Source organism: Harpia harpyja, chromosome 2 (assembly GCF_026419915.1).
Source record: "Harpia harpyja isolate bHarHar1 chromosome 2, bHarHar1 primary haplotype, whole genome shotgun sequence".
Lineage (NCBI taxonomy): Eukaryota > Metazoa > Chordata > Aves > Accipitriformes > Accipitridae > Harpia > Harpia harpyja.
In genome coordinates this window covers 1,510,148-1,534,614 of record NC_068941.1, presented here as the reverse complement: position 1 = coordinate 1,534,614, position 24,467 = coordinate 1,510,148, and the positions used below count along the sequence as shown (strand labels likewise).

The following is a 24,467-nucleotide window of genomic DNA, read 5'->3' as shown; positions in this document are numbered from 1 at the left end:
TGACGTCACACAGCTTCTGTGTTCAGGGTACTCAACCCTACCGTGTGTGCTTGCTTCTTAAACCCAAGAAGCGCACACACAGGGAGTGTTAGTCCATGGAAAACAAGAAAATGTGAATACTGGAAAAGTTGACATTTTTCTTTCTTCCTTTCAAAAACAAAACAAACAAAAAAATCAAGTACGGGCTTTAGTCTGAGATGATTACTTATCAGGACTTCACAACTGTTCTTGAAAATAGTTTATTCAACCATAACCTTATTTATTTCATGAACAACCTAAAAGGTGTCAGGAGAAGATGAAGACAGGATAGGAGCCAACAACCCATCGCAGTGTTGGCTTTTTTAGGAAAAAAAGATCGGGGGGGGGTATAATTCCACTGAGAGACCAGGTCCTTGACTGGAGCAAGTGTCTCAAACAGACCCTTACAGAAACCTGGTGAGGTGGAAGAACTTTTCCTTTGCAAGCACAAGGCAAAAAGAGCCACTGTGTGCACTTGAACCAAGGGAAATGCCCATCCCTTTCAGAAAGTGATACGAAATACCAGGCAGCACGGCTTCAAAAGTGGATTTGGGCTTGACAGCTCTCTCTGCTCTATGGGGCCACCATAAGAGTCACACCTGAGGTGTAAGCTGCAAATGGAGTCATCTTAGGAGAACTACCAGTGTAAAAAAACTGACCCGACAAAAGGATGACTTTGTCAGAAAAGAAAGACTGGACAAGGCAATACCAGACACTTCACTCCAGGAGTCAAGGGAGAATTTGTACTCCAAGAACTAAAACTCCACTACATCCCAAGTGAGCTGTAGAATACTCGGTGTCTTGGGAGCAGTGCCTTTCACAAAGCAGCTGCAAGGAATTAATTGGGGCCATGTATTTTGTTTTGCTACCTGTAGGCAGATAAAAACGCTGTGTAAGCAGGTCACTGCAACCTAAGTTTGCCACAAGGCAGATAAGATAACAGTGATTGTGTTGTATTAAGATAACTTGTTTTGACATTCAGCGATGGTGTTTCACTTGGCTAGACCATTACACCTACAGGTGCCAGATAAAGACAAGGACAAGTTGTAAATGTCACCCTTTGTACTTTGTTGTGTCCAGTTCAGTTGCAATCAACCCCCAGTGGGATTTGGAACACAGATAAAATTGGGAGTGTTTTGCTTAGGAAGTTAAGGGGAGGGTGGGTTGGGGGTGAAGGATTTTAACTTGAGGAATTTCTTACTTGTTCCATTCCAGATGTTGTAGGTTCATCTTACGCTCTCATAATTAGCTGGCATATAGGCTTTGCTTCCCAATAAAGGGCATATTGTGTTGGTAACAAACATGTATGCAGCAGCCTCTACAAAACATCACCCCTTCAAAGATTTCACACTAAATACTGGGCTGCAGATCCCCCTCCCAATACCCAGGAACCACCTAGGATCAATGATTACTTCTTTCCTCCCTCTTAGGAGGTAATAACTACTTCAGTCCAGAATCTCCAGCAGGACATTCATTGCACTGAACACAGAAAGCAGAAGAGCCTCTCCTGGTAATCATCCTCACCCAAGGCGGAACAAGGTTACATCCAATTAAACCATTTCATTACTGCGTGAAAGAAAGCATCCTACAGAGCAAAAGCAGACACTCAGTTCTCTTGATGAAGCCATACTGGCACCAACACCACCCGCTGAACTAGACTAGAACTTGAACTCCTGAAGAGAGCTGTCAGACCTCCAAGTCCCAAATAGGTGTCTGTTTTCTCTATTTTTTTTACTGTCAAAAACATTTACTATAAGAGAGATTGCCTCTGAGGTGAGCAATAGCTCCTGGAGTTACTAGAATGTTTCTTTTCTACTCTATAGGAGAAGTTTATTTTGCTTTTGACATAGTTCTGGAATTAAGTGGAAGTGGAGGAGTAGGGCAGGGTGGAAATCCGAGTAGTAAAACTCAGCAGGTACAACTCGGTCCTCATGCCATGGAGGTGACCAAATTGCACTCCAGATGGAAGCATGACATCCTGTACTTGGAAAGACCGAAACAAAAGGCTGACTCCCTGCTCTATGGAGGAAGAGGGAACAGTGCCATGGAGCTCCACTTCAGCAGGCAGCAGTGGTGGGATGGTTGCTTTTTCTTCTTACACTCTTGTTGCTTAACAACATGCCTGGGAGGAAGGCATAGCTTTATGCAACAGAAGCTGGGAGAATAGCCTCGAATATGGGTGAAACCTGGATCTTCTCTTAGAAGCTCGGGAGTAATTCCCTCAAGAACAGGTCACGCAGGAATCCTTCACCATGTATAAATAACCATCACATCTGTTAGGGCAGTAAGGTCACCTTTCATGGCACAGCAGTCACTGACTGAACCTCTTCAAGAAAACTAGATGGCTCTGTCACTCTGCTACCCACAGGGTATGACACAGCCTGCAGACATCCTGAAGAGCAGCCATCCCTCTTTAAGCATCCTGTCAGCATCACAACAAAAATGAAGGGGAAGAGAAGGGGCATGAAGGAAAAAAGAAGTCACAATGCAAGAAACGTTGTGAGTTTTATGTGAATTTATCTTGCAAAGAGTATTAGAGAGGCTGAAGCAAATTAATATATCTCCTGTATGTGAAGATTTAATCTGTCAGTTTAACAGGCTTTGTTCCTTCTTGTTTCTCTTTGTAGTACTCCAGAACAATTTACCAGAATCAAAGAAGCTGAAGACAAGGCAAGATTTCTAGTGCTTGACCTTAGATGCAATAACATTGAAGGACCAACAGCACTGCTGGCAGCCCACTGATCTGGTGAGTTTCACCAGCCCCTGTGGCAGGCTAAGTCTTACAGCTGGCGCACCAGGAGAAAGGACGAGAGCCCCGTTTGCTAACACTAGACTTCCTTGGAGCCCTCTTGGGAGTGATCTGTGTGTGACACTCTGTCGTATGCCAATTTCTGCCTCTCAAAAGGGAGATCTGTTTAACCGATCTGGACTGTAAAGAAAAATCAAGCTCTCCCTGTGTTGGCGTGCTAAGAGACCTACACTACAAACACCCACACAGACAAGTCCTCCTGGGACAACTGTCAATTTATTTCCAACACTGGGACCATGCAAAGCACCCTGTGCACTTTCCACCCACATGCCACTGACAAAACACGCAGCAAATGTGTCCTCGCAAGCCCGGAGACAAAAGGGATAGGGAGAAGCACTGCCAGAAAAGTGGTAAGGAAAATTGTTTCATTCCCAGCCAAGTGACTCAGAGGAACCAAAGGACAGAGGGATTTGTTGCCAACTCATGGCAGCACGTAGGCGTGCATGGCCTGGGCATGCTCCCACCCGTACTGCAAGAGGCTATCCTGTCTCCTGTGCCAACATGCTTATACACCCACTGGGTGAAGATTCCTGAAGACGAGGACTCAAGGAAAAACTGTTGATTCAGATCAAACCAAGGGGCCATGCGAAACATGCAGGAGTAACTAAAAAAAGGGAGAAGCCAGACATCATACATGAATCTTCTCATTCCCGCAAGTGAAAAGAATTTGAACAGGATCCTTTTAGCTAGACAAACTACAGTTTGTGTTACACCACGTACATCTTTTCAACGTATACCAGCAAAAAGGCATGGCGGGGGAACAAGAGAATACTTCCATGGCGTGTCAAAAATTGCCTGTTTTTCATGAAACAAGTCATACATCTCTACGTACTGATAGTCCCTGAATTTATAAAGCCTTCTAAAAATAACAAGGTCTGGATTACATATATAGTCAGAGAAGAGGTTAAGACATGCACTTCTGGCAATATATACCCACTCAGGAAATAATCTCCAGGTCAAACAGAAGTTCATAAATGATTTTGATATAATTAGTCATTTGCAGGGGCTGAAAAGAACAATTCTTACCATCAGACTTCCCAGCGTAGCCAAATATGTCATTTGCAGCAATGAAGTGAACAACTTGGATTTCCTCCCTGTACTGCCTCCAGGCTACATACACCGGAAAAGATTTGCTGAATATACAGGTAATAAAGTTTTATGTAGTATGCCCCATGCCACACCTTACGTTTTGAGGCACAGATTCAGCAATGAGTGCCAGTTGCCATACTGTGACAAGTGATCTCAAGAGCAAAGCTTCCACTCTCTTCAATAAGCCTCAAAGTAGACCCTCAAAGCCACATAAAAAACTCTCCTCTGCTTCAGTAAGCGTCAAGTTGTAACACTCCAGCCAAAGGCTCTCACGTGAATTAGGCTGGATCTGGCCCATACTGCCCGAGTATGCGTGGTTAATTCAGTGTAAGCAAGAGGAGCTGAGCGTAATCCCAGTTCAGGGCACTTGGAATGCCATTCACACACACGTACAAGAGGACAGAGGACTGTTGCTGATTTTTGAGCTAAATATTTGCAGAAAAGACTCAAATATGTTCTAGGAAAGTGAGTTCACTTTGGGAATCCGAAGTTAACTAACTGAACAACATGGAAAAGCTGAAATGGATTTGGCTTTCCATGGAAAATTCTGTGTATTCAACCACAAAGCAATTACTGGAAGACGAGGAGGAAAGGAGTCAGAGTTTTCAATGAAAACTAAACAAAGCAAACCTGCAAAAATGAACCAGACTTTCTCTGTTGCATTTTTAGCATTTAAACAATACTTTTACCCTTTTAGTTTTAAATCAGTCATTATAAATTCTTGTTCTTCATAGCAGGGAATTATTCCTTATTTCCAAAACGGCAAAAGTTTCTGCTTCTAGGGCAGAACAGCAGCCACCCACCATCCTAACAGCAACTCTGCTACCACTGCAGCAAACGTGCTCAGCGGATCAACAAGTGCAAGCTGCATCATACACATTGGGTGTATTTCTTGATACATGGAAGCTTGATATACGTAAAGTCAAGTCATTACAGACAGGCCGATCACAATATTTACAGTCAGTGCTAGATGCCTTATAGACAGCACAGGCTGTTTCCATATATATCAACCAACCTCCACACCAGCTGGATTATTTTTAACAATACAGAATGAAACTCCCTGTGGATGAGATTTTTCCAAGGGCAATCTGTGACCATCTCAGCTTTACCACCTTGATAGTGTAAAGAGTTCAAACAGCTATTATTTTTTTAATGTATGTGTATACATATATGCACACATAAATCCGTCTCTGTGTGTGTAAAAATTTATTTGCTTTCATCTTTTGACACAACTGTTTACAGGAAGGCAGTGAAGGACTGCACCAGCAACCCCTCATTCTCAAATGGTCATCTTTAATGCCTTTCTTCCCTTTCCGTGAAAACCCAAAATAGCCTGGGAGGTAAGACAGGACTAATGAGCCGTTACTGCACACAGGAAGCAGCAGGCTCAGTCTGACAATGACAAGACCTAAATTCAATACGGACAAAACTTTCATGAGCAGCAAAACAGTCATGCTCCTGCTCAGTGGAGCAATAAGTGCGAGTAGGGAGACCTCAGGAGTGAAACATAGACCTAGAGTATTAAAGGGCCCGGTTATAACAGAGCGTCTCTCCAGCATATGATCTAAACCTCGTTTTTCTTGGCTGCGCAGATAAATGGTTTGAGTAACAAGGGTTCAACAACTTCTAGGTTAAGGAGACACTCTTCCTGTGTGGCTTTCTGGAGAGATGGATCCACAGAAGTTACAGAAATGTTAACAACTTGCAACTTAACTCATTATCAAGTTTCCAATGTCGTCTTTTTTTTTTCCCCCTCCCATCCTCCCTTTCTTTTTCATGTTTTTGGTTTTATTTAGCCAAGAAACTTCCTAGGGCTCCATCTTCAAATATTTACAAAGCTGCAAACAATATCTCCGTTACCAGCAAAGACTGCTTTGCCAGAAACATGGTAAATAACAAAAAGTTTGTACTTTACATGTTAACATATTTGTAATTATTAAAAGAATGCTACTTCTCTCTGCTATTTCCAGTTCTCCTCTGGCCAGCCCATGCCCCAGCTGACCAGCAAAAAAAAGCTGCAACATGAGAAAATTTGGCCTAGATTCTCAGCTACTGTAAATTGGGATAATCATGTTGCCTTCAGCAGAACCAGTTTACACAAGCTGGGACTGTCACTCTTCATAATTACTATACATTTCTCTGGAATATAATTTGATCACTTCTGTAAATTCAAAGCAAGCACTCAGCCAGGTATGTCCGTTTCACAGGGTCATAAAAGAGCACAGCCTAACACGCTGAAATAGGTGTCAGGGCAACCCACAGAAATGCCTCACGCCTCTGGGGAGAGGGGGAAGGGGCTGGAAACTTCTTCTTGCCACCGCCAAAGAGCTCTGGACACTAGATGAGAGATAGCAGAGCCGGAGAACTGCTGATGTCCTACGTACTGGGTGAGCCGGTGGTAAACACATAGCAGACGGTGCTGAGGTTAGCTACCTGCAATAGCCCCCCCTGAAGAAGAAGGTAATTCCATTACCCAAGGAACTCATAAGGCCTGTGGTGATTTGGGTTTGCAACAAAGAGAAACACTGGGAAGGAGGAGGAGGGAAATCACCACTCATCTTTCATAACTGCTGCTGTACTGTATCTTCTCCAGGCAGGAGACTCCAGAACCCAAACAAGACAGATCGAAAAATACATAATCAGATAAAGTCTAGCCACCTTCCTTCCATGATATTTCCACCTAAACACATTGACATGAAAGATGTTTTCTTTATAAAACAGTTTATGAAGTTCCAGCATGCCTCTTACACATCGCATCCCAGAACTTCAAGTTACTTACACGGAAAATAACTCCAAATATCACATCAAAGCAGCTCAGATTTTTTTTAAGACAAACCTTCTTACTACTTGGGAAGAAGCTGAGTTCTTTCAGGAGCATGAACTCCCTATGAGCATTACTGTTTTTAGAGTGAATGCTCCAGATTTGACAAGAAGGATAGTCTCTAACTCTAAAGAAAGAATGTACTTGAATCTTGTATGTGCACTACTTATATCACCAGAAAACACCCTTGTTGAATTGCAAGAAAAAGAATTGAAGTATTGATACCATCACGAAGAAAACAACCCAAGCTAAAGGAGGATTCACAAATTCTGCTGTCTTTAGTAATAACAGAAACAAAATAGCTGAGCTCTGGGCCCACACATTTGCACGTTGTTGGCCTAATTTGAAAATCAGCAACTGAAATCTATCAGGAACATAGACCAGCCTGAGACATAAAGACCTTCCCCTAAAGCTGGCGAACATCATCAAAAAGAAATGTCCTGCAAAAACTAACTCACCTCTCTGCTACATAACACACAGAACAAAAAAGCTCCAAGACCATGACTGCCGGGCATTTCAAGGGTGTACTGAGCATCCCCCACCAACCACCCCCAGCTGATGGGAATTCACAACTCCACACCCTGAAGGCTATCAGCTGCTTTTAGCTCTATCTTGACCTTGCAAGGCAGTTTCTAAGAAGTTCTGGAAACAGCTGGGTCTTCAATAGGTGTAAAACTGAATAGGTTGAGATGGTTTCCCTACTTTGAAGGACAATGGGAACTCTTAATGAGGACTTAAGCTCTTCATTGGATCTCATTTCTAGTGTTTGCCACACTCTTTCTTTCCAGTTAAATACTGTACATACATTTCCCTCCTGCAAATGGGAGAGTGTTCACTGTAAACAGGCAGATGATTGCCATCCAAACAGTGGCAAGTATTTTCAAAGAAAAGGGAAAAGTAGTTAACCATCCTGCTGAGCATGGAAAAGGGCAGTGGAGAAATTTAATTTAAAGGATTTTAAATGCAGCAGCCAAGTGCAGCTTCTAGAAATACTTAGGGCAACACATGATACATACACAGTCTCCAAAAGACATTCTTCTGGACCAAAGAAGAACCCACTGAACAAAGTCTCTGAATCAGTGTATCAGCTGTTTCTGCAGCTCCACCTCAAGTAGTACACCCTCACCTCCTGTATTTTTATAAAGCTCACAGTGACAAGGTTGTATTAAGGTGTTATTCTGAAAATGAGAGGATCAATCTGCCTCTCTCCTGGCTACTTCTGGGGAAAGGGAAGCAGGAACAGACTGGACGGTCCCCGGATTGCCGCGGCAAGGACTCTACTCTGGCAGCCTCAGCACGGGATGCTGCTGGGTCCAGGGAGCTGGAGGGAGGAATCTGCCGCTAGCAGACATGAGATAGCGCCGACTGCCACAAGCGTAAGGGAATCGGCTTTTTGGAAACAGCTGGATGGGAAAAGCATTCTCTGATCGGCTCCTATGGACTTAATGAGGATCATATACGTAGAAATACAGTCCATAACCTCCAGACTTCTTTCTTCAAGGAGATTTCTCTATTTCCTATAGGGCTTTTTAGTTAACAATGGGACAGAGCTTATTTGTGTCTTCCTCAACAGATGTGGTTTCACCTTAGATTTCAGCTCTCCTGCTCTGATGACCATGCTCCCATCCTCCCACTCAGAATCCTTTGTCCTTTTGATACTGTCTCATGTGATAACGAGCAACCCTCATCATCTTCCTGCAGCATGGCACATTGCCATTTTCTCGCTAAAGAAATAAAAAGCTCTGTCTTTGCCTTTTCCTTCAGACCAAATACGCATATCCTTGCCCACCTACCTCTTTGTTACAAATACCTGTGGCTCTCTAAAGCCATTCTATCTCCAAAAATTTGACATTTTTACCATGTTGATGTTTACAGCATTCTTTTTAAAAAGTCAGTAAAATAACTGTATTAACTGGAATTTTTCCCTTCATTCTGTAGTTTTGGAGTTGATTTTGTTTCAAGATTCAGAGACATTTTGGTGGTAATTGTTAATGCTGCAAAAATAGTGTAGGAGGTACTTAATTCAGCCTCTTCACTGTGACGCCTTGGGAGGTGGGAGCAAGAGATAGCTTGTACAGCAAGGAGCTATGCAAAACTATCAGTCAGGTTAATAGCTGAACTAGGGATTTTTCAGTCAACAATCTGTTACGAAGGCATCTTCTGAGCAGCAATCACCTTTGAACAAATTTGTAAGTAGATGAGATCAGTATGCATGATAAAAAGCCCAGGGACTGTTTAAACTTCTTGTTTGAAGTGCGATAAGTTAAAAATGTCTATTTGTCTGAATTTCAGGGGAAAGAAAGCATCTCCAAGGTCCTTTCTTTGCAACAAGCTGGCCAGTTCATTATACTGAGCAAATAATGGCACGTCTAATTATTGTGGGAATATTCCAAAAGGGCTAATGTTGTATATGACAGTAAAAGGGTTTTGATTAACCAGGAATCATTTGGGAGAGTATAAAAGTAACTCTTTCCCCTTAATTCTTTCCGCCTTCCACAGATGAACCAAGCTCACATCAGGCCCCTGCCAAAATCTGACAGCATGAATTGGAGAACAATAATTTATGTTATTTTATTGGTGAGCCTTACTGTAGTCAAAGCCCTGCCTAGAAGTTATCAGGACATAGGTAAGGATATATCTCTCATTTTTACTCTGTTCTTTTGTATGGTACTGATGACTGCAACTGCACATGGGTGGTTATTTGGTATCTCACTTTGCCACTTGCCTGTTCTACATGGGTATTTTCTCATGGCTCAAAGGTATACAACAAAACTGCACCTGTATAAATTCTCTGTGACCGAACTTAGATGTGTTGCTTCTTTATGGCTTGAGAATCTATGCAGAGTGCAGGACGGCCAGCGATTACTGAGACGAACTGTACCGAAGGGTGATTTCATCCACAGGGCTGTGGTTGCACCACTGATTTCAGGTACTCCAAAAACCGCTGAAGCAAAGCCTGGGGTTGTTCCAGCCTCCCTCCACAGTCCACGAGGAAGCGAGACAGAGAAGTCCCAGGAGAGATGCTACCTCCCGTGGCTATTCAGAGTAGCTAAGTTAGGCTATTGCTCTGTATTTTCCTTTGGAGGGGCTCTTTCTTACTCTCTCTTCACCGACTACTGAAGGGGCTTACAATGACCGCACTTCTCACTAAGGTTAAGTGCCTAAAATGAGACAACTGAAAACCACCAACAGTATGTGGTTCTGAAGCTTCTTTCACATTACATATTGTTATCATTAGTCAACTTTTTCTTCCCCTTTAGGACTTCCAAAGGCACTAAATGACACAACAGTGTAAAACAGAACTGTTGCCTGTGTTATATTTATCTCGTGTTATCGTCTCAGTTGACACCCCTGCATTACTCAGAGGGAGAAGCTGGCTTATTTCTTTGATTTGTTTGATCCTTTTACACTGATCTCAGCCCTACTGTCACGAGGGTGAGACAGGAGCAGGCCCCTTATTTTAAAATTAATCTCTCAGAATAGTCTCTGACAAACAAGGAACTCAAGAAATTCTTGCATTTAGGTTTACCCATTAATAAATGCCCAGTGGTAAAGGAAAAATATTTGCACAGCATCTTCACATAGCTTGCACACTTGTTTTGCTCTGGACCAGTTCACAACACGGACAGAAGGATGCAGCTCTGTCAATTTTTGAAGAGCTTTGCCTACCAATATAGTCCTCAATTTATCCCATGTTTTCTGCACAGAAAATCCTTCATCTGTAGCTAAACAGCGGTCAAGCACACCTTTAAATAGCTAAGGCAAGGTTAAAAGGTGTTTTGTAAGGTGCTTATTTAATCACGTGAAGCGCATCATCAAAGCAGCTGAACGCCCTCCAGGTTTTAGCATATTCCTCCCCACAGTGCTTAAGCCAGGTAGGGAACTCATATTGGCCCTATTATATTGTAGGTCAGTAACAAATAGTTTCACATCTTCATGCTTAAGTTTAAGAGGAAGTTCAATCTTACATCTTCCTATTCCCAGTGCTAGTACCCCAGGCACCAAATTCTCTTTCTCCAAGACTCCCGTACTTAAAAAAAAAAAAAAAAAAAGATCTTTGATGAAGCATTTAGTAAACATTTTTTATTCAACTTTTCCTGTTTTTCAGAGGAAAAAAACAGCATTGGCCAACGTTTTTCTCAGCTGCAGGAGAATAATTTTAAAGCCATGTAAGTTGTCCAGGTAAAGCGTCTACTTGCAAATTTGCTACCACTGAATATCCTTGCCTCATTTGGAAATGAGCATGTACCGTGAGTCAAACACTCACCCGTTCCGCCAGCCCACACTAACTCAGCCCGGGATGATACAGATCCTCTTACTGTCTCGCATGTAAAAATTATATAATTGTTTTTAGGTGGCCAGCAACAGGTTTAATGCTGTGTATTCTTTTCGTAGTGCCATGATCATGTTTGCTCAGTACGTGCAAGGAGGCACGTTTGGCAAAGCAGTTAAAATGGCTGAAGATGTCACAGACCTTGCCAAAAGGTGTGCTGCTGCAGCCAGAGACAACCCGGATTGTCTGAAGCCTTTGGTAAGCACATTTATGCTTCTCATGTGGCAAACATTTTTAGACGTGACCTGTAATTTCAGAGCCTTGGTATGCATTTTTCCAAAGAGGTGTGAATACATTATTAAGAGATGTGATTTCCTTGTGTATGCATGTTTGGCCTTACCGACTCGTTCTCCAGGCTCCCATCTATAAATCATCTAAGATAAGTGGAGGAAAACAAAGCTCCTCACACCCCCCCCTCCCCGATATCACAGCAACTTTTGAAATCCTTGACCTGTATTTTTCTAAAACATGTTCAGAAAATTGTGCTTTTACGGCTGGTGTGACAAAATTCAGGAGAAGCCAAATTAGGTATGTCTATTTCCACTTCATTAACTCACAGTCCTGGTTTTTGATGGTGCCTGCTCCAACACACTTTTGGAGCTGGCAGATTGAATCGTGAGACATGAATGTCAGCCTGTGTTACGGCTCATTTCTGATTTGTTAGACACACTGAAGCAAACCCTGAATTAAAGCAGTTCCCAGCTGAGGCGTGACTGACAGCTGGACCTGAGCACAGCTACTTGGTGAACAAGAAACAAGACACTTTTCATTGTATGAACCTGACTGTAATTAGAAAACATAGATCCCGCTGTGCTGCAAACTGCAGTATACAAATCGATCACCTTGATCGTTATCAAAAGAAAGGGTCTGAATAATGTTATAGGTCCAGAGCGTTTGAAAATGATTCCACTCAAAGTCTGTCTTGGCATAACAGTAGCTATTAGAGTTTGAGAAATCATCACTTAGAGGGCAGTCTGGTTTTCCCTGCAGTCAAAGCAGGAGATAATAAAGAAAGAAACTGTGAGTTTATGCAGGTCGGGGCTTGCTGGCTTAAAGTAGCCTCCCCCGAGAGCTCAGAGGAGTAAAATGGAATCCTCACACAAATTAACTTTTTTCTAATTTTTCACAGGACAGGATTTTCCTCGATACAATATGCCAGGATGAAAATCTTCCCAGGTTTACTGACTGCTGTGCTAAAATGGATCCTGAAAGAAATGACTGCTTCCTCTCCCTTAAAAATTCATCGCGAGGGTTCATTTCTCCTTTTGAAAGGCTAAATGCTGAAGCTGCCTGCAAAAATCATTCACAGCATCAACATCCATTAACAGGATAGTAAGTTAATAAATCATAGGTTCGTTGCCTAGATATGACAGTTATGAGCCTGGAGACAGCAAATGCAGTATCAACCAAAAAGTTCAGTCTAAGATTCTCTGCAATCTATCTCGTACTCGTTTGTCTTCCTAATGTGAACTATTTGCGTAATTCATCTAGCTGTAACTGTCATGATGTGAAGCCTGTTCTGCCACCTTCTGCTTTGGATATAGGTCCAAATGACAAACAATCATCTGGCCTGTTTCATGATAGCCTATGTAAATGACTCATCTGAAACCAAGGGCCTCCCTTTAGTCCTTAAAAACCAAGCAGAAGTTTTGCTGCCTCTAAGCCAGAAACTGGCAGGGTTTGAAACTTCAATTTCCAGAAAAACGTCAGCCCCATCAGAATCTTCCAAGATAAACACCACACTATACAGCTCGTTGGGATGACAGGAAAACAATCACTTTTAGCAACTCTCATTTTAACATACAGCAGATGCTGCAGTAACACTGCTGCCTCTGCATGTAGGGGCTTACTCCAAAACTAAGGACATTTTTCTCTTGGCTTTAGTTTTATCTATGAGGTTTCCAGAAGGCATCCTTTCCTCTATGCCCCAACAATCCTTTCTGTCGCTATCCGGTATGAGGAGATGATGAAGAACTGCTGCGGAAGTGCTGAACACCCCACTCGTAACCTGGAGGAATGCTTTCGGAGACAGGTATTCCATTGCGGGGTTTTAGTTTATTAAGGTGCAACCAGGAACTTCCTATAGCGAAACAATTATTGAAGCAGCGATATCAGCTATTTCTTTTTCAGCATCTGAACCTGTTATTAGAATTCACCTTGTTAAGGACAGGCTGAAATCAGACTTAAATCCTCTCTTGATTTATAGCTTGAACTCCTAAATGAAAATGTCCAACTGTGGGGTGTTGGGCAGATGTAGCTTTTACAGGGAGCCCAAGGCAGTCCCCACACCCTGCAATGGCATCCTTGCCCACCCTGACTCTGCTACCTGCACTGGGTTTGTCGTAAGGATGCCGAGAGAGGATGTGGTGCTATGCACGGTGCAGAAGTCCAATTTTTTTTTTTTCCTGTTGATAATCCCATGACACATCTCCTGCTTGGCCGAGCATTTGCTCTGCAGAGACATGCCCCACACATAACCAGTGTCAGAAATTCAGAGCAAACTACCTGTAACAGTGGAAAATAAGGATGAGGAACCTGCCCTTGCTGAATGGTTGAATGTGCCTTTCCTGCAGCTTGGCTGGGCTGCAAGCGATGGCGTAGTTTAACATTAGCTCATAGTAATGCAAAGCCAGTCATGTAGCTCCCAGATGACGATTTACTTCCCTACGCTAAAAACACCAAACTATTGTCTAAAAGGGTTCTGGTTTCTTTTCACAGAACACTTACTTAATAAATGCTGGTGACTAAATAGCAAGCACAACAGTTAGTCCATATTGCAGCTTGGACAGCATTTTTCTTTCACTGTTAAAAAAATCCCTGTTCAAAAAACTGTCACCGCAGTAGTTTTAGCATAAAGCATTGTCTTTTCTTCCGCTTTCATGGTCTGCATCTTCTTTCTACCAGGCACCAAAGGTGGTGAAGCCAGTAAAAGAAGATGGCCTGAGGCAGGAACACACATGTGGAATCTTGAAGAAGTTTGGAGAAAGGACCTTAAAGGCTCTGTGAGTCTCCCCCATGTTTATCACGATTTTGAAAGAAAGTGTGGATGTTGCATGTTAGCTGTGGGCGGTTCCACACCTGCACACAGCACAGTGACTCTGAATACCAGCCACGTCCTTTCTGTGTGCAGGTCACTAGTAGCATCTGACAAGGAAGACAGGTTAGGAATACAAATTTATGCATGACAGCAGTCACCGTTTCCTTACACACTGCCATTAGCTTTCAAAAGGTAAACCCAAAGTTTGAAATTAATGCATATCTCTGTGGCGAAAGTCAGAGCGATTGCGAGCAAAATACAACTCATGTCTCTCAACCATTTTTAACACAAGGTTGCTCCTGTAATTTCTTGCTCGCCCACCACCTTGCTTTCCTCCATCTCACGCTAAAATTCACCTAGGATCCTTAGATAACTCTGAAAATCTCAGCTATTGGCTTCAAGGAACATTTATTTGTTAACTTCAGTGGGAGCAGGGAGAGACCATTCCTAAGCAATTTGGATAACCCCCTCCACAGAAAAATGATGATAGCTATCACAGTCTCACACTGTGAATATAAGCAATAACTATTTTTCTTCATTGTAGGAAACTTGCTCAGATAAGCCAAAAATTCCCTAAAGCTGATTTTGTTACCGTTAACAAACTTGTGATGGATATTGCTAACATGCACAAGGACTGCTGTCGTGGAGATATGCTGGACTGTATGCATGATAGGGTAAAACTCATTTAATATTTATACGTTTGCAGAAATTGAATGCTTTTGTTGTTGTTGTTTTTTCCAGATTTTTTTTTTCCTCCTGATTGCTGTCCAAAACTGCAGTTTAACTCTTCAGTCTAAAAACCTGGCTGATTTTCTCATTTGACTTTTCCTGGTGTGAAGTCATCGAGAAGGGCAGAAAGATCACTTTGTGACTAAAACGACCCAACGCTGCTACAGCGGATTTGGTTGCAGCTCCTAGCTGCACCATCTATTTTCTGTGCAGCTTTTGGCAGAACGCAGTATCTGCCCGTCCTCCATTCTCCGCCTTCTTCTAACATACCAAATCCAATTATCACACCGCTTGTCTGCGGTGTCTAGCTAGACAGCTAACTTCTCGGTTTAGGTGGTTACCTATAGCACCTATCAAATGGCAAAGCAAGGGACTGCAGCAAATAGTTCAACAGGACTTCAGTCTTCCTCCTTGTTCTGTCAGATGTCTGTTGCACAGCTTTGGCCAGCTACCTCTTTTGGGGAGCCACCTTCTCTGTCTGTAAAATGGAGATAAAAGCACTGATTAAAAAAAAAAAAAAAAAAAAGACCAAATTGTGGTAAAATTTCCTTCATTCTCTTTTTTGCTTTACAGGAAGAGATTCTACACTATGTCTGCACCAACCAAGACACCCTATCAAGTAAAATTAAGACGTGCTGTGAAAAGCCTCTGTTACAAAGAAGTGAATGCATAGTTAATGCAGAAAATGACGACAAACCTGCAGACTTGTCCCCCCACGTCAGGGAGTTTATAGAAGACAAAGGAATATGTGAACGTTTTGCCCAGGAGAAAGACACACACTTAGCCAGGTAACGTGGGTCCTTCTCTTCTCTTCAATTTTGCTGTTTCAATACTTGGGTCAAAAGATGACAGTCTGGCCATTAAAGCCCAGCTCATCAACCTCAGATTCGTCTGCTCTGTGAGCACGTAGGCACGGGATACTGTGCACGTTGACCTTAGTGAAACGCCGCTTAACGCTAGAAGGTGTGGAATGGCGACAAATGCGGAACAGGGCACCGTTGTTATTTCAGAGACAAAACTGAAGAAACACAAGTGAAATTTAGGTACTATGAATTCTGATCTCAGGCCCAAAACATAGCTTTGATCTGCTCCAAGTGGGAATCCAAAACCACTTGCTTAAGTCAGTCAGACTCGTGTCCTGATTCAAACAGGATTGGTCCATTTCTGTTCTAGCCCTGTTCCTTTGCGCAAGGAAGCCCCGATCCTACCCGTAGTAAACGTGGGCAAGAATGCCACAGGCTGCAACAGAAACAGCATCGAGTCCCAAAGACAGAGAATTCACTTCAAATAACGTACATCGCTGCCATTTATGAGAAGTGCAGCTAATCGATTGGGCACAACTGCTGTGTAGGGTGACTGCTTCAGCAGAGCTAATCTGCTTGGTGACCACTGAGAAACACGTCTGTTACTGGAAATTATTTCATTATCATTTAGGTAGGATTAAAAGGAAGAGCAAAACCCCAAGCCCCACAAAGCTCTAAGCTACTCTTCACCCAAGCTAACACTGATCTGGGACAGTTACGTGCACAGCACTTGCTCAGGCAATGCTCTGCTCAGTCAGCCCCGTTTTGTTCAGGTTCTGTTCCAGGCTGAGATGCCATGAAATTCTCCCTGTTCCACCAGACAAAACCATCCTGAAAGCACCCCTGCTGTCCTTACCATCCCCGACCTCGAGGGCAGTTGTTTTGGCTTATCTCTAATTCCTGATCCTCCACGTATTGCAGGTTTCTGTATGAATATTCCAGGAGACACCCTGAATTTTCTGCTCAGATGCTTTTAAGAATTGGTAAAGGATATGAGGACCTACTGAAAGAGTGCTGCAAAACCGGGGCTCCAGACAACTGCCGCAGCAGAGGGGTGGGTGCCGTTGGGCTTCACACAACATACTGATGGATTCAAGCTTGTGACCACATAACTGGTTCTGGCTAAGTAGTAAATATCCCTGCTCCAGGTCTAGATCGAGTACCCACAGCTCCTGTAACAAACCCAGCAAATATTACAAGGCCCGACTGATTCCCGAACAGAAGAAGCACCAACAGAGATTTCGCAATCTTCACTTGCGACGCAGTTTAACATGGGTAGACAGAGATGCCGGGGAAAGGGATGGAGCTAACATTTCTGTGAGCTCTGCTCTCTTTTGGGCTCCCTAGCAGTGCCAATTGCTCCTCTTGCAAATGTAAAAGGCATTTGTGGTTATTGGCTCAGAAAAAGACACTGGCGTTGTAAATATCTGAAGTTAGGAGCCACCCTGTGTCTCAGACCTAGCCTTCCATCAGTGATACAAAATCAAATATTTCAAGGTGATTGAAGCTGGACATTTATCACATTCAGGCAGTTTATAGAGGTTTCAGACAGATGAAGACTTTCTAAGGGAATTAAAAATATATAATATATATCAGGTGAGAGGTATCTATAGATATCCAGGCCTTATCTTGAGGCAGTAGGGCTTTCTGCATTCCCCCTGATACAATGACTCCGCAAATTAACTTTTTTTTTTTCAGGAGGAAGAACTGAAGAAACATATTTATGAAACTGAAAGTGTCATGAAGACAAGCTGCGACATTTACAAGGAGAAAGGAGATTACTATTTCCAAAACGAGTACTACTTTTTTTATATGCTTACATTACTCCTGTACCAGCTGGGCACAACTTGGCCTGGAGTAAAGCCACACATGTCAAAAAAGCTAGGCTAAAAGACACCACTTGAATATTTGGACCAATATATTAATGGCTTCTAGGTGTTGGGTTTTTTTCCCTCTTTTCCAAGACAATGTTCTGGGCTCTCATGAGTTCTCTCCTCAACCCAGCTCATGAAGCAGTGAAGTGACAACTTGACCAATCTCCCAGCCATGCTGCCTGTGATGTTCTTACTTTATAGCTGCATTTTGAGCTGGGAGCTGTTAACTTAAGAGTCATAAATTTGACCAATACACAGTTGCCGTGTCTTTTGCAAACGACTTCGCTCTATCCAGCTCCTGCAGCAGATGTGAACATTAACAATTGTAAAAAAAAATAAAATCTAACTACAGTAGACAGAGCAAAACTGGCCTAGCTGAACCATATGCTATGCTTAAATGCAACATGCAGGCACAAGCCTCCTGGAGGAACTTTGGCCCTGATTTGCAATGGTAATGAGCATATGCCTAACTTCAGGTATGTAAGCGATCTCAACGAAACCTCTGAACTGCTTGTGTACTTAAAGTTAGGCTTCAGCTATCCTCCTCTGGGGAGATAGATACATTGGGCTTGTTGCACTCCCGAGCATGTTTGATCTTTAAAAGACCTTTGGAACTATAGGTTTCCAACAAACCTGGTGGGCTGCTTCTGCCTGTTGTATCAGTTGTTAAGGTTCTGCTGGCTATGATGGTTAATAAGCACAGTTTTTTAAAAAGAAAAAACAAGCGAAGTTTTTTGAGCTTATCTTCTGCCCTCATCTAGTCTGCCAAGAAGTCACTCGACTTCAATTTTGCTCTTAGACAAGCTCCCTGCACTCCCAGGGAAATGAATAACACGGGAAAAAACATACGTACAATCTGGTAAGAGGGCCCACCAACATATAACTGGCAATGCTATCGTTAATTTTATTTGTTTAACCTGGTAAGAGACTGGTCAGGAAAAGGAGAGAGCTCAAGCAAACAGAGCACGCTGATACTTGCCTATGTGGTTTTATAAACACCAGGCTTAGTCCTGCCCTTGTACTAAAGAGTGTTCTGTGGTGTTTGGCTGGAGCTTTACACATGCAAAGGCTGTGGCTTGCTCACTGCTGCCTGGTGGAAGAAAAACACCAATATCAAAGAAATTATCATTTCAGGCTTCTCATGAGCTTCACCAAGAAGATGCCTCAGCTGACATCTGCAGAGCTGATAAAATTCACCAAGCAAATGACTACGATCGGCTCCAAATGCTGCCAGTTAAGCCAGGACAAGCTACTGCCATGTGCCGAGGAAAACGTGAGTATTTTTCCTCCGTATCTTGATCCTACTTTTTCTTGAAACTCTGCCACAAAATCTGCTGCCAGCAGGGTCCAAGAGCTTGGAGTAAAGGTAAATTGAGGAAAGTGTTCACTGAGCTATTGAGCTGGCCTAAAGATATACTTCCGTGCTTGAAGTAAGCATAACTCAGCATCATTGAAGTTAATGCTTGAATTAAACTACAGGAAGATCAGGAAATTGTCAGGCTAGTGCCAGGCAGTTAGCAGTTATGCAGTGCAGGCAATCTGACCCTACTCCCCCTGAAGCTAATGATCTCGTGTCCGAGTTCATCCTTTCTAGATGCCTGAAGCTGTAGGGCTCTATGAAAAAGATCAATTTTGTATACCTCTTCCGGAAGAATTCTCCAGGCCTGTAAGCCAAAGTACTTAAAAAGCTTCAGCCGGTCCTCCAGCCACCCATTTCTACAACATCACCCTTACAAGAACAGCCGAACATACCCACAGAAACCCTGCTGATGAAAATAAATCAAACGCAAGCATGCTTTTATGAAGAAGCCATGTCATTTCTATATGCAAAGGACTGTCCCTAAAACCGCATATATGTATTTATTCTGAAAAATCTGAGCCATTTTTGCACTGACAAAAGTCAGCATTCAGTAGAAAAATAAACTGTTATATATCTTACAAACAAGGTTTCATTTAAATTCTCAGTTATTTTTTATAACTTCACTAAGAGCAACATGTATTCAGGGATTTTTGAAAATGAAATAATAATGTAAAATTATTTTTTTTCACTTCTCTCGGTAAAGCTGGATCTCGTGCTTGGAGAAATATGTAGAAGACACCTGACCGATCCTATAAACCCTGGAGTTTGCCACTGCTGTAGTAGCTCCTATGCTCTCAGGAGACCATGCATGGGGAAACTAGAAATTGATGAGAATTATGTGCCCTTAACATTGACTCCTGGTCTGTTCACTTTCCACGAAGACTTGTGTACGACTGAAGAGGAAAAGTTACAGCACAAGAAGCAGGAGTAAGACATGCCTGTTTGAGACTGTTACCCCTGTGTTTCTTATTCTTATCCTGGCAACACTCACCTTTCCTTTATCCACTCTGTCTCGCCTTCTTGTTCTGCGATACACCATTGGAAAAACAGCCACACACCCCTCAACCCCTCTCCCAAGCTCCTTTTCTTTCCTCTCATGCTAGTCCCAGTTTCCTCTGCTATCTGGTTCAACCTACATTTACTTGCCTCAGATTAGAAGAAAGTCGTTTTCAGAGGTGGGTAGCTGCACTGGTGTACACCCCACCAGGATGGAAGCAATAGGTGTCCAAAGTTAGGTCTGAGAAACATGCCCTCCCACAGTCCTTCATGGGAACTGCACAAGGCACTGCAAAGAAAGATACCAGAAAAACAAGGAAGCTACTGCCTGAAGTACTGCATGACCTTTATGGCTTAATTAGGGCTCGTTTCTCAGAACAGGAAAGCCCATACATTTTTCCTCATCCCATGCACTCCCCCTCTGTCTCTGGTGTTTGGTTGCCTTGGTCAGAGAAAACTTGCGTGCTGGCCCCCTGTTCCACTGTCACTGCAAGAAAAAAACCAAACCTCTTTGGCCATTAACTCGTGCTGTGGTGAACCCATACTGTCCCTCTGGAATGGTGCACAACACATAAACCACCTGCACAGTTTAATCATGGGTATTTGTGGTGGAGCAACTCCAAACAAGAGCATTGGTATTTTTTTTCACAGGGGAACGGGGCGCAGCTTTGCTCCCTGCTGCAAATACGTTAGCTGGGTAGCGAATAAAAATGACAAAGCTGTAGAAAGGAAGCGGGCAGAAACAAAACAGGGACTTGGCAGGACTAGCGTTGGAGAAGTGCTTCGTAAGCCATGTGCTTACCTCCCAGCTTCATGGGGCTTGCTTTGCTTTTCTTGCAGAATGCTCATCAACCTCATCAAATACAAGCCCCAGATCACACAGGAACAGCTGACCGCCGTCACGGCGGCCTTTACTGCCATGCGGGAACAGTGCTGCAAAGAAGAAAACCGTGAGACATGTTTTGTGAAAGAGGTACCGTTTCTGTTTTCACCCATACGTTCTGAATCAAAACAGAAACATGGAGTATATACAAGAGTGTAAATTTCTCCATTAAGCAGAAAAACCAAAGCCTGGCTAGTCAGAATTCCTGCAGTTACATCTCCTAAGACAAACTTTATTGCCTGCACAAGTAGATATGTCTGCCAGTTGAATGATCACTACAGAACTTATCTAATCAGTCTTGTGTTTATGTGCAGCAATTTATAGACACAGAGCTCAGCTACATCTGTTGCTTCTGGCGAGTCAGTGGGACTTGCACTGTTTACGGATATAGGCAAAGGTCTTTCCCTGGCTAACAGTTCTTAACAACTTCTCTGGAAATGTTCCTCTGCAAAAGAAAGAGAAAGGATATACTCAAATTTTAGGTCAAAGCATTTTCCCTGTTTATTCTCCCTACCTCTGTTTTCCTCTTGTGTTTCCTGTGTTATTTTAGCTCACGGAACTTCATGCTGCAGAGCTACTCTGGCTTCTCTTTACTCTCCAGTAAATCTGCTTTTGTCTACTTATCTCTCTTTGATATATTCCTTAACTGAACTTCAACAAACCACCCGCGACCCTTGAGCCATGCTCTCTCTTTTCCTAAGTCTTTGCCTTGCTTTGTTTTGAATGATAAAATACAGAAAATTATCTCTTTTCTTAATCACAAATTTCTACCTCTGAACACACCCAAACACCGTGTCTGCAAAGAACCATTCTACTAACTCTTCCTAACAGAATTGTATTTCAGTATTTTTCTGACAAATACCAAATCTTTTAAGGTAATCTGAGCTGAACAGTAAAAGCAAAATGTATATTAAACATAGTGACATATGTATATGCACTCTGCATATACAGTGTTCGTACACAACTTGCAAAGATTATAAAACATTACTTACTGCTGCCATACTCATTTAACTTGCTCACAAGTGGATCACCTTCCTGACTCTATTGCTTATAAATATTTTGCTTTTTTTCAGGGTCCAGAACTTATAAAAAGAAGTGAAAAAATGTTGTCAGCGTAAAGAGCTGGCGTAGCATAGTGGAAGATACTTGCTGAATGACAGGAAGTCACACAAATGTAACAGCGAGCGTATCTTTTCTAAATGTTCAAGAAGTATAAACCTGAACGTATGATTTGTCATAGCGAAGAAAACTATGTTGTGGCTCTTTACTCACAAATCTAATGAAGTCATGATGGTTTACACCAGCTACAGTTCTGCCGCTGTCGGATCTGTGAACTGCTGTGAACAGGGTAAAAAGAGGTGCCACAGAATAAACCATCAAATTCCCGCATAGAATCTGGTGAGCTGTGGAACTGTAAACCCAGTCTGCTCGCAGAGCTCAGCTTACCTGAAAAATCTAACGTCTGTATCAATTTTATTCAGATGGGGGAAAAACCCATATGCAAACTTCATCTCTGGCTCCTATCACTTAGATTAAAAATGAGCAGGGATATGTAAACTTTAAACCAAAGCAAGTAACTTAAAGCTGGTTTAAATCCAGAGAGAGGGTGCATCACATTAAAGAAATCCACTGAAAGAATAAGTTAAATGGATGGAAATTCAAGGGTTAGATGTGGCCACCATCTTAAGTTATGGAATATTATTTTCCTTATACCAAATAGTCACAGACACCAAAAAAGAGACAGACATTTTAAATCTCAAGCTTACGAAGCATAAATGCAAATTAGATCAAATTAAAAAAAATCTACCTGTAACCAATTCTAAATTATTTTTCAATCACCAAATAATTATTTTTGCATTTTTATATATATTTGTTCGTGAAATATAAACACATTCACTCACTAACATGGGCTGCTCTAAGGGAATTGTAAAGTTGCCTTTAAGCACAGAAAAAGATTATCCTGGGCATCCCAAAGAGGGCGAGAAAGAAGAAAAATGAGCAAAATGTCGTGGAAAGGACAGAACATGGACTGCTGAAACACCTGGGCAGCAGATGAATGTTTAGAGAAAGCACTGGGAGGCTGCCAAATTTACACTCCAGGAGGTTTAGCACACAAACAGCTTTTGGGTTTTTACTTTCATTTTACATTCCATTAGAAGGCATACTAAAAATCAGTCAAAACCAGTACTAAAAGAAAGAAATATTTTTTCTGGAGACCTTTGGCTCAAGGGAAGAGACACCCAGGTATCAGATTTTTTCGGTGGATGCACCTAGCAGTAGTTATCCTAGGAGCGTTTGAAAATACCTGTAAGATAAAGAAACATTGCCCAAACAACCATCTCATAAAATGCAAACCCAGCTTAAAGTATTACCATCAGACAGAAGGTTTCAGAGTCAGGTTGAAGAGGTCAATCAAATCGAGTCCCATCAGAATCTATCCTGCATATACTGCTAGGCAATCTCTTCATTAAGGATTCATTAGATTTGTGGCTGACAGCAAGATGGAGACACACTGTTGAAAATCCCTTTGCAGCATTTTCAATGTCGAAAGCGTCTTGGCAAATCAGAGAAATAGTGAGAAAAAAAAAAAAAAGCTATGTTCTATGAGGACAAATTTAATGCATGACATAGGTATGATTAAGCAGCTGCACCGTTTCAGTGCAGGAAAACCGCTCATTAGGGAGTTGTGCGGATAACAATGCAGTTATAACAAATCACAAGCTGACTAAGAGTCACCAATGGATTGCTGCTAATTAAAGTCTAACATCGTGCTTGCATATCAGGGGTATAAACAGAACAACTGATAAAACAGAAGAACAAGCTATGTAACACACGTATCATGGTTTCATTTTCCTGACCTCTGGTAAGGGCTTTGCTGGACCATTAGGACAAATTTGGGGTACCTCACTTCTAGACAGCGTTTCACTGAAAACAGAACAACTGTAACAGTCAATGATCGAGAAGACACGAAGAGGAAAGCTAAAGTAGATTGAGGTTGCCTCGGTTAATAAGAAAGGCTGCAGGAACTTGGAAATCTTCAACATACCAAAAAAAAATGATCCCAGGACAAAAAGCAGGCAGGCAGTGCCCAGTAAGAAGAACAAAGCACTGGGATCGACTGTCTGGGAAAGGTGGGGAGCTGTGAGACATAAGTATTTAACAGGCTTTACCTCAGTATCAGCCATGTTTTCAATACCAAAATGATGATCAGATGGCCATCTTGGGCTTCTCAGCACCATCTTTTCTTAAGTTTTTAAGTTCTGATGAAGATCAATCTTTTGAAATTTGGGGGGTGGTTTGGGTTTTCAGCTTTTTTTTTTTTTTTTTTTTTTTTTTTTTTTCAATCCAGTGATGATTTCTGATTTTTCTCATGGGGTAGCTCAGTAGTACCAATTCAGGTGGGATATAGATTCTAATCACTGTCTTTATGGCTAATGGCTTAGGCTCCAAATTCAAAAGCAAACCCCATTTCCTCTGTCAGCTCTGTTGTTCACTGCTGTGTTACCTTGAATATCCAATCATGCTTTGGAATAAATTCTTTCCCAGTTCTTGTCTCTATTTGTCAGAAACAATTCACTTAAACGAGCACAGTATTCACAAAAAAATAACACCACAGCACATTCACAGCTTTATATCACTAGCCCTTAAAACCCAGCAGCCTCTAGCTAATCTGTGCTATGTTCCATATGTATTTTCCAGGATCTTTCAGTCCCAA

General features: G+C 42.2%; 1 protein-coding gene across 3 annotated transcripts; it reads left to right on the top strand.

Annotated features, from left to right (window-relative positions):
• The first annotated feature begins 8,648 nt into the window (after nt 1-8,648).
• LOC128153050 (alpha-fetoprotein-like) lies at nt 8,649-22,138 on the top strand. Of its 3 annotated transcripts, none has more exons than XM_052811901.1 (14): nt 8,650-9,363; nt 10,846-10,906; nt 11,133-11,268; nt 12,200-12,402; nt 12,955-13,102; nt 13,975-14,072; nt 14,652-14,781; nt 15,410-15,624; nt 16,561-16,693; nt 17,338-17,435; nt 18,648-18,786; nt 19,577-19,800; nt 20,710-20,842; nt 21,826-22,138. In XM_052811901.1, the coding sequence occupies exons 1-14, from the start codon at nt 9,237-9,239 to the stop codon at nt 21,868-21,870; spliced, it is 1,890 nt and encodes a 629-aa protein (XP_052667861.1). In that variant the 5' UTR covers nt 8,650-9,236; the 3' UTR covers nt 21,871-22,138. The 3 variants fall into 3 exon arrangements, with proteins under 3 accessions (XP_052667852.1, XP_052667861.1, XP_052667870.1); XM_052811910.1 differs by having other exon boundaries at nt 9,300-9,363; nt 10,846-10,919; XM_052811892.1 differs by lacking the exon at nt 21,826-22,138 and having other exon boundaries at nt 8,649-9,363; nt 20,710-21,569.
• The last annotated feature ends 2,329 nt before the right edge of the window (nt 22,139-24,467 follow it).

What these genes read in the sequence shown, in the direction of transcription:
- LOC128153050 (XM_052811892.1), top strand. Translation starts at nt 9,237, where the DNA reads ATGAACCAAGCTCACATCAGGCCCCTGCCAAAATCTGACAGCATGAAT. An exon ending in CGGATTGTCTGAAGCCTTTG is followed by an intron (nt 11,269 to 12,199) that starts GTAAGCACATTT and finishes AATTTTTCACAG; the next exon opens with GACAGGATTTTCCTCGATAC. An exon ending in CAACATCCATTAACAGGATA is followed by an intron (nt 12,403 to 12,954) that starts GTAAGTTAATAA and finishes TCTTGGCTTTAG; the next exon opens with TTTTATCTATGAGGTTTCCA.